Source organism: Adiantum capillus-veneris, chromosome 3 (genome assembly GCF_014529385.1).
Source record: "Adiantum capillus-veneris isolate H3 chromosome 3, ASM1452938v2, whole genome shotgun sequence".
NCBI classification, from domain to species: domain Eukaryota; kingdom Viridiplantae; phylum Streptophyta; class Polypodiopsida; order Polypodiales; family Pteridaceae; genus Adiantum; species Adiantum capillus-veneris.
In genome coordinates, this window is record NC_140933.1 from 84,392,706 (window position 1) to 84,413,277 (window position 20,572).

General features: G+C 47.3%; 2 protein-coding genes across 6 annotated transcripts in view; one reads left to right on the top strand and one right to left on the bottom strand.

Moving 5' to 3' along the window:
- LOC147461221 (uncharacterized) overlaps nt 1-20,572 on the bottom strand; it is a 124,119-nt gene that overhangs the window by 58,237 nt on the left and 45,310 nt on the right. For 2 of the 5 annotated variants that reach the window (XM_086508824.1, XM_086508822.1), the window contains exons 5-9: nt 6,397-6,769; nt 6,118-6,317; nt 3,318-3,391; nt 2,627-2,740; nt 2,467-2,551 (exon numbers count right to left, since the gene is read on the bottom strand). In XM_086508824.1, the coding sequence (XP_086364950.1) occupies nt 2,467-2,551; nt 2,627-2,740; nt 3,318-3,391; nt 6,118-6,317; nt 6,397-6,769 (846 nt within the window). Of the gene's footprint in view, nt 1-2,466; nt 2,552-2,626; nt 2,741-3,317; nt 3,392-3,515; nt 3,596-6,117; nt 6,318-6,396; nt 6,770-20,572 lie in introns of those variants that run through there. The other 3 variants (XM_086508823.1, XR_015187573.1, XM_086508825.1) reach the window with 3 other exon arrangements.
- LOC147461223 (uncharacterized) lies at nt 10,519-11,840 on the top strand. The gene is made up of 2 exons (XM_086509651.1): nt 10,519-10,819; nt 10,858-11,840. Exons 1-2 carry the CDS (start codon nt 10,519-10,521, stop codon nt 11,598-11,600), a joined length of 1,044 nt encoding a protein of 347 aa, XP_086365777.1. The 3' UTR covers nt 11,601-11,840.

Here is a 20,572-nt window from a genome sequence, read left to right on the forward strand (position 1 = left end):
AGGTGTCGCCCATACTCAGTATATTCCATATCGTGTGATAGTCTGGAAAGGCCCGTTTCTGCCACATCTATCTCTCTTAGCATCTCCTCTGAAGTATCATAAAACACTGCCCGGTGATGGGCAGTCCTAGCATTGAAGTCCTCAAGGATGATAATGTCACCGTCCCTAGAGAACTCCCATATGTCATCATCCAAAATAGAGAAAGGGGACTGTCCTCTGGGTGGTGCATAAACTGATGTACTCGGGGGGAAGTAACAAATAGCTAGATAGAGGTATCTGCTTTCAGTCTCACCCACATGTACCTAGCCTGCTCGTCCCTGCGGGCTATATGTATCAATGGCTGCAGATCCTCTCTAAATAACAATGCCACTCCTCCCGAGCCCCACCCTCTGTGCTCTGAGCGTGTCTCCTGTTTGTAGGCTGTCTCCCACCTGTATCCACTCATGTGAGGCATGGATTGCCCAGGGGCCTGGTGTGTCTCAGAGTAGAAGATGATGTCTCTTACAGTAAAGCTGTCCTCAAAAGCACCCACATCAAGACGCATAGATCCATTGCAGTTCTAGGCAGCTACTTTGAGTGTGGTCCCATAAGACTCGCACCGTCATGTGGAGCGTCGCTCAAGTATTACCACTTTTTTGTCTCGGTAAAAAGCGATCTTGCCTTTTCCCCTTGCCGCTCTAATCTCCGGCATTACTTCCTGCATATGAGCAATCTGTGAGAGGGTGAGATCATCCCCGAGAAAGATGCCAGTCTCTTTAAGAGCTGGTCTTTTCTTCAAGAATGACTTCTTTGCCTTCATGGAGGGAAAACGGAGGATGAGTGCTCTTTCTTTTGAGGTTTCTCCACTGCCTCCATTTTTCTTTATGTTGCCCACTCTCCATGCCCTTGTGTGTGTCGGCTCATGAATCCCCATCAAGGCTGTGAGTTCTTTTACTTCTTCGTCCACATTGCCTTTGTCTTTAAGACCCCAAATTCTCACATGTACAGCGCGCACCCTTCTCCTCTGCTCCTCCTCTAGTGTCTGGTTAATGATGTTGTTGGGTGTGGACGTGGGCATTATCTCCTTGTCTTTCCTTTCTTGGCCACCTTGATCCATTTCTCGGCTTCGTCCGCCTTCTGTTGGGTTTTGGTAAGAACATCCACCCAAGAAGTCGTCATTTCTTTGTGCTGTTCTTCTCCCTCTTTGATGGCCCGTACTTGTTCCTTGATCGTGTTGATTTCTTCGATTACTGAGGGTTGCAGTTCGCCCTCTTCCAGTGTGTTTCTTGATCGGGCTTCGGCAAGTTCTTTCTTGAGTGACGCGATCTCTTCCTCTTGGGTCGTCACTCGGTCTTCCAGCGTGCTTATTTTGCTCTCTTGGATCAGAACACGTCCTTCGAGTATGTTTATTGTGCCCCAGAGACTGCGGTTCATTTTGGTAATGGTCTCCGTCATTTCCTCTTTACATTTTTGAATGGCATTCTCTAGGGGGTCGGCTTTATCGTTCGTCTTCCTCATGCTTGATCGCCGTCCGCAAGGGGGTTAAATGTACGTGTGCACCCACCCTAGCAGCGGGCACGGCCATTGGACGTGCGGGGGGGAGTCGGCCGCAAGGGAGTCGCTAGATGCACGTGTGCACCCACCCTAGCGGCGGTCTCGGCGAGTGGTGGAGCGCGACGTGGTACGGCCCGGGGGAGATAGCGGTAGTTACAGATTGGAGAGAGAGAGAGAGAGAGAGGGGGGGGGGGGGGGGGGGGGGGGGGTGGAAATAAAAAAATATAAAAAATAATTCCCTATGCATAGAGGATATACATCCTACGCGTGAAAGAAAAAGGGGGAGGGCAGGGACAATCTACGCGTAGGAGAGGGGGGGGAGAGACATACTACGCGTAGAGAGTGATGGCACATGCTACGCGTAGAGAATAGGGGCTAGGGCAACGTGCAGCCGGCGGGGGGGGGGGGATGCTCAGCAGGGCGCCACGGTAGTGCAGCGCGCGAGCAGGGCAGGGCAGAGGGCGCGCGAGTGCAGGCAGCGTGGGCGCGGGGGTGCGGTGCAGCGGGGACGCGAGGGGGACGGGTCCAACGCGGGTGCGGCAGCGTGCAGACGGCAGGACGCGGCAGAGGGGTAGTAGGGGGGAGGCAAGTGGGAGGTGCAGGGAGCGCGAGGGGCAGCAGGGGAGGGGAGCGCGAGGAGAGAGAGAGAGAGAGAGAGAGAGAGAGAGAGAGAGAGAGAGAGAGAGAGAGAATATAAAACCCAAAGGAATAGCAATAGCAAAGGTCTTTGTTGTACACAAGCCGAAATTTCCTCAGCATACACCCCCCTTTTTGTTGAACGGCAGTGCCAACACAAGCAAAATTAAAATCCCCTCCCAGAAAAAGAGGCAGTAGTTTGCTCAACTACTGAAGTAATCATCTAAAGAAACACAAACAAAACATGTTGACGATTGGTGGGCCCATAGACATATTGCAGTTTGTTAAATGATATACCATTTCTACCCAGCAGTTTCTACGGGGCTCATAATATTCCACTGCTTTCAAGAACTGGGAGCCATCGTAACCTCCAATAGCATAGCTGTCAAGATAACAAAATTTTAGTTGCCAAAGCAAGTGCTCCACTCGTTAGACTTCAAGTATTATGACTACATACATCTTTCCCTCCATCGACACTGCAGACAAGCTTCCTCTCCTTCTTGTCATTGGAGCAACCGCTGTCCATAAGGCTTCACGAGGGTCAAATCGTTCAACCGATCTGAGAAGCAAGCTAAAGAAATTCAATAGAATATAATAATCCATCTGTAAATCCAGAGATTTCAGAAGTTCTCTGCAGCATAAAACAGTCCCGTCCATCATTTTTGGTGTTAACATCTGTCAGCTTTCTTATCAATGACATAGGGACTGAGATGCTTCAAGCCACACATTCATCCTGAGTATGTGGCTTCCAATTCTAAGACATCTAAGAGAGTTTGGCTGTCTAAACACTGGACCCACTGCTTTTTGAAGCCCTCATAATTTCAAGTAGTAATGATCTTAAAACTGCAATTGTTTATATTGTGATAATACATATCTTGGCAATTCCCAAAAGTACAAGATAATCCCCACACTGACTTTTTTAATTATTTTTGGGTCATTTTTTAGAATTTGGTTCAAAAAACATCTTTCAGTGACCACTATCCTGGGGGCATAGTGGTGTGTTGCAAAACTGTCCTTTGCAAAACTAATGAGAATCAAACTGGAATGGTCTCCCAAAAGCTCGAATGTGACTTCAACATACTACAGACAAAAAAGACTGACAGTTTTACGGCTTGTTTACTTTTGTTTCAATTAAAAGTGGTGCTTACGCTAGGTACTGCTCATTGTAGCCACCGATAGCATAAAGTGCCCCATTCAACTCTGCAGCTGCAACACCAAAACGCTTTTCCAAGGAAAACGAGCAGCAAGTCAGCCTTATAACCCTTTGAAACAAAAAACCTGTATTATAACTGAAATCTGATGGCATATAGAAAAGAACATTGCACTGATAAAAAAGGCGCCCATACACTCTGCCACCAGAATTGACTTTAACACTAGCATCGACAGCTCCACAGCTTGAGGTATCCACTTATCATTGCAAAGATCACTGTTTTGTGCAAGCACAACACAGAAGCCAGCATTTTAAAAATTTAGCCAATATAAACTCCCAGCTTTGCAGGACCCTACTAGGTCCAAATAAGAAAGGGTTGCTCGGCAATGGTGCAACATTCCAAATGCAGAAAACCGTGCTCAAGAATTCAAATTGAAGAAAGGTCCCATTATTGACGAGACAGTTAAGATCAATAAACTTTATGCATTCCTTCAAAAATATCAGTGATAGAGAAATCCATTGATTATGCAAAATATCGAAGCAGCAATCAGTGGCCGGCAAATGCACTTTCTGAGGTTTTCTCTTTCATGCACTAAAATTATGGAAAAAGAGAAGTTTGAATTGAGTATAGCCTAGCCTCAAACTTTACCACACTGCCGTTTACAAGTTGAAAGAGCATGATCCAATCAGCAGTGATAGATGAAATACACTCCAAGGCAGTAAGGATGAGACTCCTCTAAAACCAAGCACAAGTCGAGCAAGATTAGCACAACTGGAAAAGCCCATGGTTCTCATCACTGCAAAATTTTTCACACAAAGCTATTGTACCTTGGTGATTGGCCTACTCTCTACAAAATGGGCCAAGTAAACTCTTAGGTTTGATAGGGTATATCAAGTGGTTCATAGAAGACTATGCTAAAATTGTCCCATAGTATATGTTTGCACAGGTAGTCCATCTATTCAATAAGCAAACAAGCTTGATCAATGTTTTAAAATATTTAAGTGATTGTCCCATCTGCATTGATGTTTCATGTTCTAGATCCATAACAAACCTTGAAAGAAAACACCAATTGGCAATGACTATGCAGAAGGTGTTGTTCTGTATCAAGAAGGCTGACATGTTGCATGTGAGAACTGCAGGCTCCAAGATCCTTTAATGCGGCTTTTATTTAGTCACATCCATGCTTTCTGCCACATAGGACATGGAGAGGCATACTGTGTGCCAAACCATATGAGCGACCTATAAGCAGTGTTGCAAAAACTCTGAAACCTGTATGTGGCAGAAAGCATGGATGTGACTAAATAAAAGCCCAATGACTAATAGGCATGAGCAACCATCCCCATGAATATGTGAACTAACCTGAAGAACCCAAAGAACCTTCAAAACCTCATTCTTCTCTTGATCAAGACCAAGAAAGGAGGAATAACCGAAGAAGTAGGATCAACTGCTATATGCATGCTGAACTCTTAAGGGCTTCGTCTTTAAGCAACTCTACCCCTCCTCTTTGCTTGCCTTTCCTTTTGTTTCGACCTATTTTCAACCCGTCTCCACTAGTCATATCAAGTCATGACAATGCTACAGCATTACCTACCCATAGCCAAAAGTGCAATGTTTCAGCATGACTAAAACCAGATGGTTGGAAAAATCCTTATGCCAATAATTACAGCTTCAATCTTTGAGACTCTTTTGAGCTCCCCCAATGTTTTTGGAAGACCTTGCAACTTTTTTGATCAGTCATGGGTAAGAGGGTGGTTATCTCTAATCATTGCAAAATTGACTTGCTCGAGGTTATCACAAACACAAAGTTTGTTGGTCTTCTTAGGCACCACAACAATAGGAGACAGTCACACTGTAAGTTCTGTTTCACAAATGAATTTTGTCTCTAGCAATTAAATGATTTTATCTTTGATTTTCTCAAGGAATTGTCATTGGTCGTTGTTTCTATAGCTACGGTTGAGTGCATTTGGCTTAGATGCCTTATGGCTGACTTGGGTGTTGGATAGTAGTCTGCCACCACTATCTTTATTGAGAGTCAGAGTGCTTCAGCAGCTGCAAGGAACCTGGTGTTCAATACTCGCACAAAGCACAGTGAGGTGTATTAAACTCTCTACACGCGAGGTCAGCTTCGCTGATGTGCCTACATAGACACATTATGCACCTAGGAGCAGTTTGCGTGAATAAGTCCACTTTGATGTTGATATCCTATTTCAATCAAGGTGTCTTGAACCATGTCAATACAGGTAGTGAAAACCTTGCTCAATATCAAAGATGCTAGTAAGATCCTACTGATTCTGCCTCCAAGTCTTGAGAACAAAACGGTTGTCTTGCTTCCTGAATATAAAGAAAATTTACAAAGAGAAGCAAAAAATGTGACACCACACCACACCAACGGGGTCGTCAGCTAGTGGTTAGGGTGGATGCGTGGGTGTGTGAAGACCCAGGTTCGATACCCAGCGGCATCTTTCAAATTTCAATGAAAAAATATGACACCAGTCTTTGACTGTCAGCTGCCATGGTAGTGGTAAACAGATACTGGCACTACTCGGCCATGATAATAACAGATTCAAAATTCAAAATCAGCTAGCGACGGCAGTTGCATGCCCAAGGATACAAATAAATCAAGCACTCAACATCAATCAAGATTTTGCAAGTTTGTTCAAACACATTATTCCATCTTTTGTCTGCTTTCACAGTGGAACACTGCACACGTGACACACACAGTTCATCCACAAAAAAGAGGGTCACACAATGTGGGACCATCTAGTATACAAAACATGTACTTATTACTTCACCATACCTTACTTAACATTGCTGTGGAGCCTATCCACGTTCCAAGATGTGCGTCATAACACTCCACCTCAGAAAAATAGACCTTGCCAATCCCTCCGCCAACTGCATAAATCCTATCTCCTATGGTTGCTCCGGCCAAACTTCCTTTCTTTTGACTCATTGGAGGACATAAGGACCATTCATCTCTTTCCTGATTATACATTTCCACTGCAAGAAAAAACAAGAAAATATTCTATAAGCCTCAACCTTGTACTACTATTTCTAGTTTCATAAATCCATAAATTACCCGTGTCAAACCACAAACTCCCGTCTCCCCCACCAAAAACATAAATAGAGCCCATCAGCACACAAGCTGCAGCATAAGACCGAGGAGTTGACATGGGAGCAGCAGATGCGATCTCATATGTGGCAGGATAAAGCACGTCCACACTATCCAGCCATGAAGAGCTATCGTGCCCACCAAGGAGGTAAATCTGCTGCCAAGACTCTCCTGCAGTGTCTGCACCAAAATCACCGACTTCCCTCTCACTCAAGGGGAGAGGGTCTGGTTGCTGTGGCATATGATTGCCTTGTCCACTGCGTTCTAGAAGGTCTTTCATTTGCAAAGACATCCTGCTCATGTCAGATTTTAATCCCTCTAGTTCTGATGCCATTCGAACCTGGGACCACAGGAAAGTATTAACGCTTCAAAATCTGCCCAAATCATCCATAGATAAGGGGTATATATTAAAAATAGGTATCTTGACTTAAAGGATAATCATTTAAAATACAGGTTTACCATCAAGTATCTAAATTCTTAAGAACACTTCTTCCAAAAGACTTCAAACGTATGAAAATCTAAAAGATTTCAGACATTCAAGGAATTACTTTTGACACTAGTGGCTTCAGCTATGCTTTACGGAGTTCAGATTTGGGGACCCTCAGTGGACCACCATGGCAGATTTGGTAGCACTGATGAATGGAAATGTACGGAGAGGCCTTTGGTCCCTATGATCTCCCGGATGATTCGGGCTAAGGCCTCAGTGCCACATGAGATTATTCGAGCTGAGCTAGCTGGCCCCCCTCTCAGGGTCGAGGCACTTACTAGATCAATATCCGTCATGCATAATTTATGGGACCTCCCCACAAACAGACATGCTCAGCTAGCCCGAGTCATCCCGACAGCTATCGCTACAAGGGGATATAGCATGCTGGTATGGGCAAATGACATCATGGTTTCAGTGACATGGTTTCAGCATGGATGGACTGCCTATGTTCTAGTACTTCTTGGATGCACCCTCCCTATCTCTCACACGGACAGAGATCACTACACTCATATGTCAGGATCTGATTCAGCTAGACACCAAGAGCACATGGATACAGCCGACGCAGGAGTTCGGCACGAAGATGGCTTTGTATAGAGAGCATCTTCTCCAACTAACAAAGGATGGATATGTGATCAGACTGGCCTATATGGACACACATTTATCCCATGGGATGGGATCACCGCATCAATTAGAGACTGAGACTGGTAAAATTAGGAGAGTACCAGCAGAGGCCAAGATCTGCCAGTTGTGTCATATAGAGCCAGAGACAGAATTACATCACATTTGTCATTGTCCGGTATACTATGAGATACGAGGCCGCTTTCTATTGACAGGATGAAGACAAGGAGAGCACATGATCATGATGGTCTGGTAGCAGAGCACTTCATCCATGCCAGAGATATGCTTGCAGAGCTCCTGGCTATGATGTTTAATCGAGCCATGTATGAAGGCTTCCCCGAGACTTGGAGTATGTCCACGATTGTGCCTATTTTCAAGTCGGGAGATCCCATGATTCCCGGGAATTATCGCACCATCATGGTTGGTCACACACTAGCTAGGCTGTATGCATCCATTCTTGAACAGGAGCTGAGTTGATGGGCAGAGCAAGAGGGCATAAGAGCACCAGGGCAAGCATGTTTCAGGAGAGGTTTCTCCACTCTTGACCAGATTCTGACACTCAGAGCTATTATTGAGGAGGGTAGACACCATGGCAAGAGGATCTATTGTAGCTTTGTGGATTTCCGCAAAGCCTTCGACACAGTGCCAAGAGCCAGATTTCTACGCAGATTACAGGACATGGGTGTGTCTACAGAGCTGATTTGGGGGATTCTGGCTCTATACAGAACAGTGATGGGGCGGGTACGCACCACTGAGGGAATGTCTGACATGGTCATCTCCACTATTGGAGTAAAGCAGGGATGCCCCCTATCCCCGACTCTTTTTGGGATGTATGTGGATGAGTTTTCGGACTATGTAGAGCGTCAAGGGGACAGGGGGGCTCAGCTAGCAGGGACATGGATTCCGCAGTTACTATATGCTGATGATATTGTGCTGATTTCTAACTCTCCAGAGGGGATGCAACGCCATTTGGATGCTCTGCATACATTTGCTGGTGACATTGGATTGTCTGTCAATCTGGGGAAAACCAAGGTTATGGTGTTCAACACCACAGCACACTACACTGGGTCAGGAGGTCGGCACCCACATTTATGTATGGCCAGGAGACTGTGGAGTACACAGATGCATATACTTATCTTGGGGTAGTCTTCGCTGGACCGGTGTTGTCACTAAGGAGAGCATCAGAGACTAGACTGACGAGAGCATATGCAGCTTTGGGAGGACTGGAGAGGACGTGTTCGCAGGTTCAGTTTCAAGAACCGCGAACAAAGCTTTGGCTTTTTAACACTCTAGTGACTCCAGCTATGCTCTATGGAGTTCAAGTATGGGGACCCTCAGTAGACCACCAGGGGAGATCTGGCAACACAAACGGATGGAGATGTATGGAGAGGCCTCTGGTCTCCATGATCGCTCGGATGATTCGGGCTAAGGCCTCAGTACCACATGAGATTATCCGAGCCGAGCTAGCCGCCCCCCCCCCCCCCCCCCCCCCCCCTCGTGGTGGAGGCATTGACGAGATCAGTTTCCTTTATGCACGTTCTATGGGATCTCCCCAGGGACAGATACGCTCGGCTTGCCCTGGAGTCATCTCGACAACTAGCTCTACAAGGCGATACAGCATGTTGGTATGGACAGATGACAGCATGGTTTTAGTCGCATGGTCTCAACATGGATAGATTACCTCCGCTTCAATACTCCCTGGATGCACCCTCTCTGTCCCTCACACGAACAGAGATCACCAGACTCATACGTCAGGATCTGATTCAACTAAATACCAGGAGCACATGGATACAGCTGACACAGGAGCTAGGCACGAAGATGGCCTTCTATAGAGAGCATCTTCTCTAACTCAAGGAGGACGGCTTTGTGACTAGGCCTGCATACATGGACACACACTTTATCTCATGGGATAAGATGCGCTATTGGACAGATACGCACATCCTCACATCAGCTCCAAATCGAGACTGGCCGTTTTTGAGGGGTGCCGGCAGGAGCTAGGATATGTCACCTATGTAACTTAGAGCCAGAGACAGAATTGCACTACACATGTCACTGCCCGGCATACTATGAGATACGCGACCATTTCCACTGCCTGTTCAGAGAAGGGTTCGGACCTTTTTCTAGAGTCATGAGATACAAGGATCAGAGGTATCTCGGATTGTTCCTGCTAGAGCTGCGCAGACTTAGGGAGAGCTTGCTGAGGACATCAGAGGAAAGACAGACTCAGAGACGAATCACAAATTTCTTTACACCAGCTAGAGAAGAGCCAATGGAGCAGTCATTACAGCAGATCTCAGAGCCTACTCATACTAGAGGTACACTGCTTGATCGAGCCACGAAGCTTGGCAGATCCAGACATCCACGACCTCGGGGGGTCTCCCGCTACCGACGAAGGCTGCAACAAAAGATACAGATCACTCTAGCTCGACATGCAAGACACCCAACCAGAGTACTGACCATGGAAGAGGTCGATGAGATCCGACAGCGACCGATGAGAGATTTCATCTAAACCCACAACCCCCCCCCCCCCCCCCCCCCCCCCCCCCATTTCCTTTCTCCTTAGTGTTTTAGATTTAGTTCTTTGTAACTCTGTAATTTCCGTAGTATCAGATTCACCAATTGTAACTTTTTGGTCTCATAGGTCATTTTGGCCTTTTGAAGTCGTTAATATAACATTTCATTTCATTTCATTCATCTCTCTCTCTCTCTCTCTCTCTCTCTCTCTCTCTCTCTCTCTCTCTCTCTCTCTCTCTCTCTCTCTCTCTCTCTCTCTCTCTCTCTCTCTCTCTCTCTCTCTCTCTCTCTCTCTCTCTCTCTCTCTCTCTCTCTCTCTCTCTCTCTCTCGCGACGGCCGGGTCATCATCGATGGCAAGGCCGTAGCATAGGGACTCACGGCCTATGGGACACTATATGAGGAGATACACGTGGCAGTTTGGAACTGCAACGGCTCTCTGTGGACACACCCAGGGAGATTGGAGGAGGTGATGCATGACAGAGACGTCATTCTACTCACAGAGACACATGAGAGCTCAGAGAGAGGTCTACCCCGAGTACAGGACTATCAGTGGGAGTCTACACACAGGAAGTGCACACGGCACAACACCACTAGAGGATCTGGCGGAGTAGCAGTCCTCTACCGTCGCTCACTCCATAGCAGGATACGGATAGTAGCCCGTGACCCAGGAGCACGCTACATGTGGGTGCGGGTTGAGCTCTCTGATGAACACATTCTCTACATTGCCATTTGCTACTTCGCACCCAGTGGTTCTAGATTTGCACAGACAGGCGGAGAGAGACAGATGAGGCTCATACGCAGGGCGGAGAGGAGGAGGATGATACACTTTCACCATATGCATGTCTCAGGGAGGAGATCATGGAATACTCCAGGCTTGGAGAAGTTTTCCTCACGGGAGACTTCAACGCCAGGACACAGAGTAGACAGTGTGGCATCTACGACTTTGACGACCCAGAGCTACTCTCCACCATGGAGAACACAGAGGCAGAGAGGTTTTCCAGAGACACCACCACACCGACACCATACGGGCGACATCTACTTCACTTGGGATCACAGCACCGTCTCGTTATCTACAACGGGATGGCGCAATGGCCATCATCTGGAGGCCTGACTTGCATACCACCATCAGTACCCAGCGGCGGCAGTACAGTGGACTACATCATCGGCTTCAGAGAGGCAGCTCACCTGCTCACATCCTTCACCATCCCACCACTACCTGTTGGGGCTGACCATGCATATCTTGCCCTCTCTTTCACCAGCTCACCCATCTCACACACACCACCCACACTCACACCACACACCACCATACATTTCACACATGAGCTAGCCAGAGTTTACTCATCACATGTCTACGAGGGGATCTACACTCTCGACCCACATACACCACTCTCTACACTCACTAGCCAGCTTTCCGCAGTTCTACACACCTCACCCCTCAGCTGCTTTCCACATACTACCCACACTGGTAGACCTCCACCCTCTGGGACGATGCCCCGGAACCGGTGGTACGACGAGGAGTGTAGGGATCTATACAGGCAGCTACGGGCTTGACGAGCCTTGGAGGAGATCACTGAGAGCGAGGTCCGGCGACAGATGAAGGCCATCACACGCCGTAAACGGCGGGCCTTCGAAGAGGCACAGGAGCTTGAGCTATACCACCTTCTCATGAGTACAGACTGCGCCACCGCATGGAGGATTCTCAGAGAGCCACGTCCTACCACCCCTCTGGAGGATCCTCAGATCTGGCATGATTACGCCGAGCGCCTATACCAGATACCTGGCAGCCACTGATCCTGGAGCCACCCGACCCTCGACCTACCACCTCGACTTTCTTCACATCTAGTATGGTGAAGAGGGCTATTCGACGCCTCCAGCATGGCCGCTCAGCAGACCACACTAGACTACAGAGCGAGCACCTCATCTATGCAGCAGACACCCTCTCCCCCCTTGATAGCACGTCTCTTCAACCGCGCTTTGGTTGAGGGACTACCAGAGGAGTGGACCATGCACACCATTGTGCCGATCCACAAATCTGGCGACACCTTGGACCCAGGGAACTACAGGACTATCATGATTTGCCACATTGGCCAAACTATATGGGGCAGTTCTTGAGGCAGAGCTCAACACATACGCAGAGGCATCAGGGCTACGTACACCAGGACAGGCAGGGTTTCGACGCACTTTCTCAACCATCGATCACATCTTCCTGCTTCGCTGCCTGATCGACGGAGCGAAAGCACGGAAGAGACGACTCTACTACTGCTTTGTGGATTTCCGCAAGGCTTTTGACACCATCCCTAGAGAGAGACTCTTTCAGCGTCTCCAGGAGCTACAGATACCATCTGAGATGATATGGGCCATTCATTCTTTGTATGCATAGGTCATAGTTAGAGTGCGGTGCCCAGGTGGAGTATCGGACCCCATTGCTAGCACCATTGGTGTGAAGCAAGGATGCCCCCTCTCCCCGACTCTATTTGGCCTCTACATCGACGAGATAGCAAATTACATCCTAGGAGCAGGCGGGGCAGGCTCCGACTTGGCAGGTACACCGGTCCATATTATGCTCTATGCAGATGATATTATTCTAGTTTCTGAGACACGTGAGGGACTACAGAGCCACCTACACGCCTTGGATGATTTCTGCACACATCGAGGGTTCACAGTGAGCCTTGGCAAGACCAAGGTCATGATCTTCCACCCCTCCAGGACAGTCCGGAGTAGAGGAGTGCTCATGGTAGCAGGTGGACAGGTTGAGATAGTTGATTCATATGTATATTTGGGGGTGACTTTCACTGGCACCACGGGCAGATTTTCCATGACACAGGCAGCCAGAGACCGGCTTACACGAGGATATGCAACACTGGCCACCTTAGAGCGCAGATGTCACCAGGCCCACTTCCAGGAGCCCCGCACCAAGGGGTGGCTTTTTGACACTTTAGTTACACCTGCCATGATGTACGCTGCCACAGTATGGGCACCAGGACTCTCAGCATCTCTCTAGACACAGATAGAGCGCCCACAGATCATTATGATCTCTCGTTTGCTCCATAGCAAACCATCAGTACCACACGACATCATCAGAGCAGAGCTAGCGGCACCCCCGATGCTAGTAGACGCCCTCTTCCAGACAGTTTGCTTCACCCAACGCATGCGAGAGCTTCCACCAGACAGACTCACACGCAGAGCTTTCGAGGCATCGATACAACTACATCAGGAGGGGGACACCAGAGCATGGTACTCAGGTCACAGAGTGGTTCACATCCCATGGCTTGGACATCACAGACTTGCCCCCTTTTCAGTATGATCTTGACTCCCCATACATACGCCTCTCACACAATGAGAGGAATCGAGTTCTGAGACAGGATCTCTGGCAGCTATACATCCGAGAGACATGGATCACACCCAAAGAGCCTCTTCCTACGAAGAGGCAATACTACAAAGACCACTTCCTGACCATCCTAGCAAATGGTTTCATCCAGAGACCGAGATACATAGATGTCCACATGCCACATAGAGCACGGGTCGCCATTGGACAGCTCAGAGTATCATCACACCAGCTAGAGATTGAGGCAGGGAGAGTTGCACATGTCCCCAGGGCAGAGAGGATATGCAGACTTTGCACAGTAGACATTGAGAGTGAGGAGCATTTTGTGTGCAGATGTAGAGCATATGAGGGGATCAGAGGCAGATATCCGACTTTGTTTGCAGATCAGCCCACCTTACACCAGATTCTTCAGTCCAGAGACCAGCGACTTTTCGGCCGCTTCCTCATAGAGGCACAGCAGCACCGGGACTCTCTCCTTCAGACATCATCAGTAGTGAGAGACGAGCGCCAGACACAGCTTACAGATTTCTTCCAGAGGGGCACAGTAGTACCACCATCCCAGACTACTCAGAGAGGAGTGACTCTACAACAGGCTGAGGAGGTCCGAGCTCGCAAACGTCAACGTCCCCATGGGCGTAGGGCACCCCGACTTCACCAGAGAGAGATCCAGGAGATCCAGGAGCGCTACTACAGATCTCTAGAGGAGAGACGCATCCGAGCTTTTGCAGATCCAGCCGCCATCCTACGGGGATTGTTCACACCTCACCTACCCATGCATCATCTCTTACACCCTGATTACGGGAATGGATGGAGCTAGAGATATGATAGCGTTTCTTTCATGATTGTATATACCCCAGCATATAAGATTGCATCCCTCCCCTGTTTTTAGAACCCCACCCTTGTACCACCTCCCTCAGTCCTTACACAGGATAGCTATTTTTGCTTTGTACCTTTTCATCCTTCACAGGATATCCAAAGGACACCCACCCCATGTACTTTGATTTGTCTCATAGGCCGACTTCGGCCTCCTATGGACGTTAAAAAATCTCTCTCTCTCTCTCTCTCTCTCTCTCTCTCTCTCTCTCTCTCTCTCTCTCTCTCTCTCTCTCGCGTCAACACCCCCTGCTCGCGCCATGACCTTTTGCTGCTCGCGCGTCACTTGATGAGCTGCTCTGCCTGCCCGCCACTGTCCTCGCCAACCCTGCCCCACTGCGCAGCCCCTGTACGCATTGAAGCTGCTGTAGCTGTGTGGACCCCCGCCACTGCTGTGGGTCACCCCTGTGCGCACCATTGCAATAAGTGTCCCGACCCATGAACCAGTCAACTTGTGGGTATCGAGAAGTGGGCTTTCCGTGCGATCGTCACCGACAAGAAACATAACGAATGCCAAGGATAAACAAACACCCCCATCCAAGATGGATACAGGTACAGGTACAAATACAAGGACAAGCAAAGACGCAGGTGCAGGAACCGAGAAATCTGTGATATGCTCGATGCAAGACATTTGGGGCTTTATCTCATCCTTACAGGAAATGGTGATGAGGCAGGGTGAGGACATTAAAAACCTTGCACTAAAGAATCAGGAATTGGAGCACACAATCCAAATACAAAATATGAAAATGCAACATCAAGATGAGAAAATTCAGGCCCTGCAAGATGCATTAAGCAAACAGGTCTCCAATGTGCAAGACACTCTAGCTACACACGATGAGAAGCTTGCACACATGAGTGATAATGCAACAGGAAATATGACCTCCTGGGCACATGTAGTAAAAAGTACTCCAACTGCCATGCCGCAGACACATGAGACGTATGCAAATGTAGATGACACAGAGTATAATAAGCGAGAGAAACGCAATATGAATATTGTGATCCGAGGCATACCCAAATCTGACAATGAGAAAGTACTCATGTTGAATACGGAAATCATGGACCTCCTTGCAAACACATTTGGCATGCATGATGTAGTGGTGTATGGGGCACACCGTGTGGGTAAGCAGAGGCCTGAGAACAATCGCGCAATTGTATGCACAATGTTGGATGCACGTAAAAGAGCCATCATACTCGAAATGCTCGTATTTATGTAAGGGACAGCCCAATTTACATCGGTGAAGACAGGACACCCGCGAAGCAAAACGAAAGAAGACAAGCATATGAAGAACGAATGAAAAAGAACACCACCTCCACAGGGGCAACATTACCAGAAGCATGACAGGGGGAAACCCAAGGGACCACGAACATACACGTCACAAGTTGGAATTGCCGAGGTTTCCCTTGGCACAAAGGGGAAGGATTGACAGAGGTTCTACCACAAGCAGACATACTTTTTCTACTTGAAAAGTGGGAACAGGACACGTGTAGACTGCCAAGTATTCATATTACACACTCGGTTTGGTGGCCTGGTACCAAGATGCGCGGGCAAGGGGGTGTTGCTATAATGTACAAGGAGGAAATGCAAAATCGGGTTAAGATATGCAAGATAGATGAACACAAACGAATAATATGGGTTGAGATATGTACATCAGGGAGATCGATGTTCATTGCGGGATGCTACATCCCACATCGGGAATCCGCGTTCTATGATTTGCACAATCTCTCCAAGAATGACCCTTTTGCCGACTTATATGCAGATATTGCAACCTACACACCAAAGGGGGCAGTGATGATACTCGGGGATCTTGATGCTCGCATAGCCAACATACAAGTTCAATTGGTTGACTACTCAATCCATCCCGCAGACAAAGATGGCGATCTCGTATTAGATGCGATGTGGGATAGATGCTCATGCGATCACCTCATGAATGAACAAGGTTCGGCTTTGATATCTATGATGAATTCTATGCAACTTGTAAGCATGAATGGCACCAAGAAATTTGCAAGCTCCGGAACATACACATGCTATACATCAAACCATGGAAGAAGCACTATGATTTGCGTTAGTTAGCCACCAATTTAATTGGACAATTTAAAATTGGTGCTAGGTCACCGAACTCGGACCATACTCCAATTCATGTATGTCTAGACCTCCCACACATGCCTACACAATGCCTTCAAAAGGCGACAAGTTGGGCGTATCGAATGCAAGTTACAAAGAAATTTGATTATGCCACTTTTTTGGACAGCCTATTGAGTAGTCAATGCATATCCCAGAACATTTCAGAAAATTGGGCTACCTTTCGTCAAGCAATAGAAGAGGCAGCAGAGGTCACTATGGGGCAATCTAAAAGAGATCAACAACAAGTGAAGGGTCTCCCTCATAACCCATGGTTTGATGAAGAGTGTAAAGCAGCTAAAGTGCTTCAATAAGTCCACGAAGGAGTGGGAAAATGCAGCCAAGGAATACAGAATGCTGAAAAGGAAAAAGAGAAGGATGTATGAACTTTTGAAGGAGGAGCAAGAGGTGATTCGATTTAAGAAAGAACCCAAGAAAGCATGGCGCAACATGAAAGGAAAAAAGGAGGATATATTGGGAAATTTCAGCATGGACAAAATGTATGTATATGCACAAACACTCTATGCTGCCACCGATGCTCAAATAATGATGAATGTTGAAATTCAGTTTGACACTAAGGAACCTATAACTTTTGCAGCGGCTTTGAGAGGTTTGAAAAAACTAGCCACAGGGAAAGCCTCTGACATTTTGCACTTCAACTCCGAAATGTTGAAATAGTTGGGTAATGAAGCTAAGAAATGGATACACTGCATGATGAATCAAGCTATTCACCAAGGTTTCGGCCCTAAACGGACCCTAATACCCCCAGGAGGTTCGGGAACGCGAAGGGAGCGCTGTATAGGTGATCGGGCGCATTTTCGGGGCAGAAAACAGAGAATCCAGCGTGCTGCAGATTCTCGCCAGGTTTTGCCAAGTGTCCGTATGTGTCGGGAAAGTCATCTAATGCGTGGGGATACTAACTGTGAAGGGTCTGAGTATAGTTATGTTGCCGAAATCGGGCCAGAACAGATGAAATTCAGCCTAGATTGTGCGGGGCAGCTTGTAGGGAACCACAGCTTTTATTCCCTCTATTAAAGAATAAAGAAATATCGAAAGGGGCGCCTATTTAGGGGCCAATCTGGTGTCGGTCTTCTCATACAAGTGCAATCTAGCAATCTGTATCCCTTTCCCCTTTGTTGTGTCTTGAAAGTACAGGTAAAGTGGGCGACAAATTAAATGGGTGAAAGCAAATAAAGTTTAAGTCTAAGGTTTACCGCCCTTTTTGGATTTTATGAGGCAGGTTTCACGGATCCAGTGCATCCAAACCCCATGCCAACCTGAGCCTGAGCCTGAGCCTGAGCCTACCTATCTCCATTTCCCGAAACATTTGTACTTGGGCTTTAAGGTCTTCAATGATGTCTGACTGTATTTTTAAAGCTTGTTGTAGCGCAAAATCGTAGCTTCCCGATCCGAAATGGCACTTTCGGCCACCTTCAGAGATCCCTCCATAGCTACGTATATGGCAGAGTGGTGCTAGTGCATGGCAGCTAACTTCCGCTCCAAGCTCTATGGTGGCGATAGCATTCCTGGAGTCTTGTAATACTTTCTCCGAAAGGTGTAACAGAGAAGTAGAGTCGGCCACCCCTAAAGATGATACTAGAGGACTCCCAAGTGGCATAGGTGGCTCACTAGGAGTAGGTACTATTGGTGGAGTAGAAGCTAATATAGGAGCTGAGATCGTAGTTGTAGGTGGAGTTAGCTCTATATGGGTGAATGTTGGGGAAGAAGGTATAGGAATCTCCGAGGGAGAAGCCGCCGATTTGTCATGAAATTCGGGAGTCAACACTGGCCCAGTACAAAGAGGGGGGGTGGAAGACAGAGAGCGTTGCGGAAGATGTGTTACTTAGTCTGTTGGCTCTCCGATATTGGCAAAGAGAGTAGAGACTCTGCTGTATCTTTCGCCACCTTTGCTTTGATCTTCTTTTTCTTGTTAATTTTAGGATCAGCATGACTGGTTAAGGATTTCCTTTTCCCTTGCACACTTCATGTATCATCATCTACTTCGTCTGGTGTAACATGTATACTTATTACCCACGTCAAGAGAGAGGTTGCGAAACATTTGAAACTGAGCTGCAAAGATCTCACTTGGGTCCGAAACCTTTTGGCCCGAGACTGTAAACATGAAAAAAGGATCTGGTGAAATTTACAGGGTTGGGCATGGAGCAAACAGTAAAGGCCGTCCCAATGAGAACTCAGCTGCTGAGGTGGTGGCTTCTTAACTGCTTTTTTGGAGGGTTTGTTGCTACCTACCATGATAATTGCAAATCTGATACTAACTGATGTGCACACCCTGTTGAGAGACTGAAGTTGTTCCAATGCAGAGCCAGAAGAACGTCAAACACTGAACAGACTCAAAAACTAATCCACAATTGCATACATATCCACACTTGCATACATGTGATAATTCTGTGATAACTCTTCAATTACTGTATATTGTTATCCAATTACTGTATACTGCCTTTAGAAGGAGCGGAAGCGAAGAAGCCGAACTGCCGAAAGAAGTCGAATAAGCAAGCTGTCGAATTGGGAAGACGGCGAGAGGGTTACTGTAAGGTGCAGCGGAATGAATGTTGTATTTTCTCAAGATTAGTGATCTTTACTACTCAAGGTTCCTTTTAGTTCTTAGGGAAAGAGAGAGCTTTCCGTCTTGTAGAGTGCTGTGGTCACGAACAAAGTGAGTGGATTGTGCGTGCAAGTGAATGAGACTGAGAGAAGGAGAGAGAAGAGATACGACACCGAGAGGTTGTAAAACCCTCCTCCGAAGGTCCCACTCTCGTCGGCGAGAGTGGTCTACTTTGATTGCAAGAAGGCGTACAATGCGAATGCAATGGACTGCTGCAATGGGACTATGCCGATGACGACGACGGCGATGACGATGACGACTGGATGGCTGAATCTGTGATCTTCTTTAGGTTGAAATTCTTGGACTGTTTTAGGGCTGAAAATGACTGTTTTGGGCTGTGTTTTTATGGCTGAAAATGGGGAACCATCTGCAACCTTCTTGGGGAATGATCGGCTACTGTGCATAGGCTGAAAACTGTGTTTTCTTACCGCTGAATTTGCAGGTCAAAACGCTGGGCTGCTGATCCAAAACGCTGGGCAGATCTGCATTTGAAAAACAAAAACGCTGGTATGTTGGACTTACTGCTCTGCTAGCATTAGCATATTGCTGGAAACGCTGGAAAATGCAGCCGTGCTGGCATTAGCAAAAACGCTAAGGGGCTGGGCTGATGCTGAGGTTCAAACGCTAGTGATTGGTGTGGTTCTGTCGCGGGAAAACCACCGAGGTTGGCTGATCTACTGCTGGAACTGTCGCCAGAAGAGGGGGGAAACTTCAGGGCAAAGATGCTCTATGAAAAACGCCAAGGTGATGGAAGGTATGGCGATAGGGGGTCAGGGTGGGGTACTACTGAGAAGTTGCCTGTTGAGCGGGAAGCTCCTGCTGCCTCTTCTGCCAGAAAGTGCTAACTTGGGTTTGCTTATATATTAACTCAGCAAAATTGCCCTACCTACTTTTGTTGGAAAGTCACTTAAAAATAATAAGTGAAAATCCCAATAAATAGGAAAATAGGCTAAATGCACTGGAAAATTCCCCTAACTGATGCTAATGGATTCTGATGGGAATCCCGATGATCATGTTGTGTGCAACCAGAGGATATGCATCTATGCTAAGTGACTGGGCATGCACGGTCTACGAATAGACTCACAAAAGTGTCAGATCACTGCTAATCTAAATTGACTGAACCCTGTTGTGGTGTAGCTTGTCCACGGACACATAGGGTTGGGATGTGTCACGTGACATCCCCTCCTTTTCAAAGTGAGGTACTGGTACCGAACTGTATGGCGTCGAGGGAGATCGCCAACAGCATCCGGAATCCTGGAAGGGACTCTTCGCCGGCCCACTCTGCTGTGTGGGTCGCGCGGTACTTGAACTTCATAAAGGTCTGCAACGCTTGCTTCTTTGGGCCGCGCCAAAAGCGACACAAAGTCTTCTGAATCTCCTTTCGTGCTTCAACTTCGTCTAGAGTCCTTGCTTCTTTCGTCTTCAAGAATCTCCATGGCTGAAAATTCTCCAACACAAAACCATGAACATACCCATTCCATGTAAAGTGAAGGAAAAAAATATTTTCTTCTCTAAAGACTGTGCATGCAATGTAGATGAACATAGAGACGGAGTGACAACCCGTTCATCAAACACATGCAAAC

Excerpts from the sequence above, each read along its gene's own strand:
- LOC147461223 (XM_086509651.1), top strand. The coding sequence starts at position 10,519 with ATGCATGACAGAGACGTCATTCTACTCACAGAGACACATGAGAGCTCA. Across the intron at positions 10,820-10,857 it reads TTCTAGATTTGCACAGACAG|AGGAGGAGGATGATACACTT; the intron begins GCGGAGAGAGAC and ends CGCAGGGCGGAG.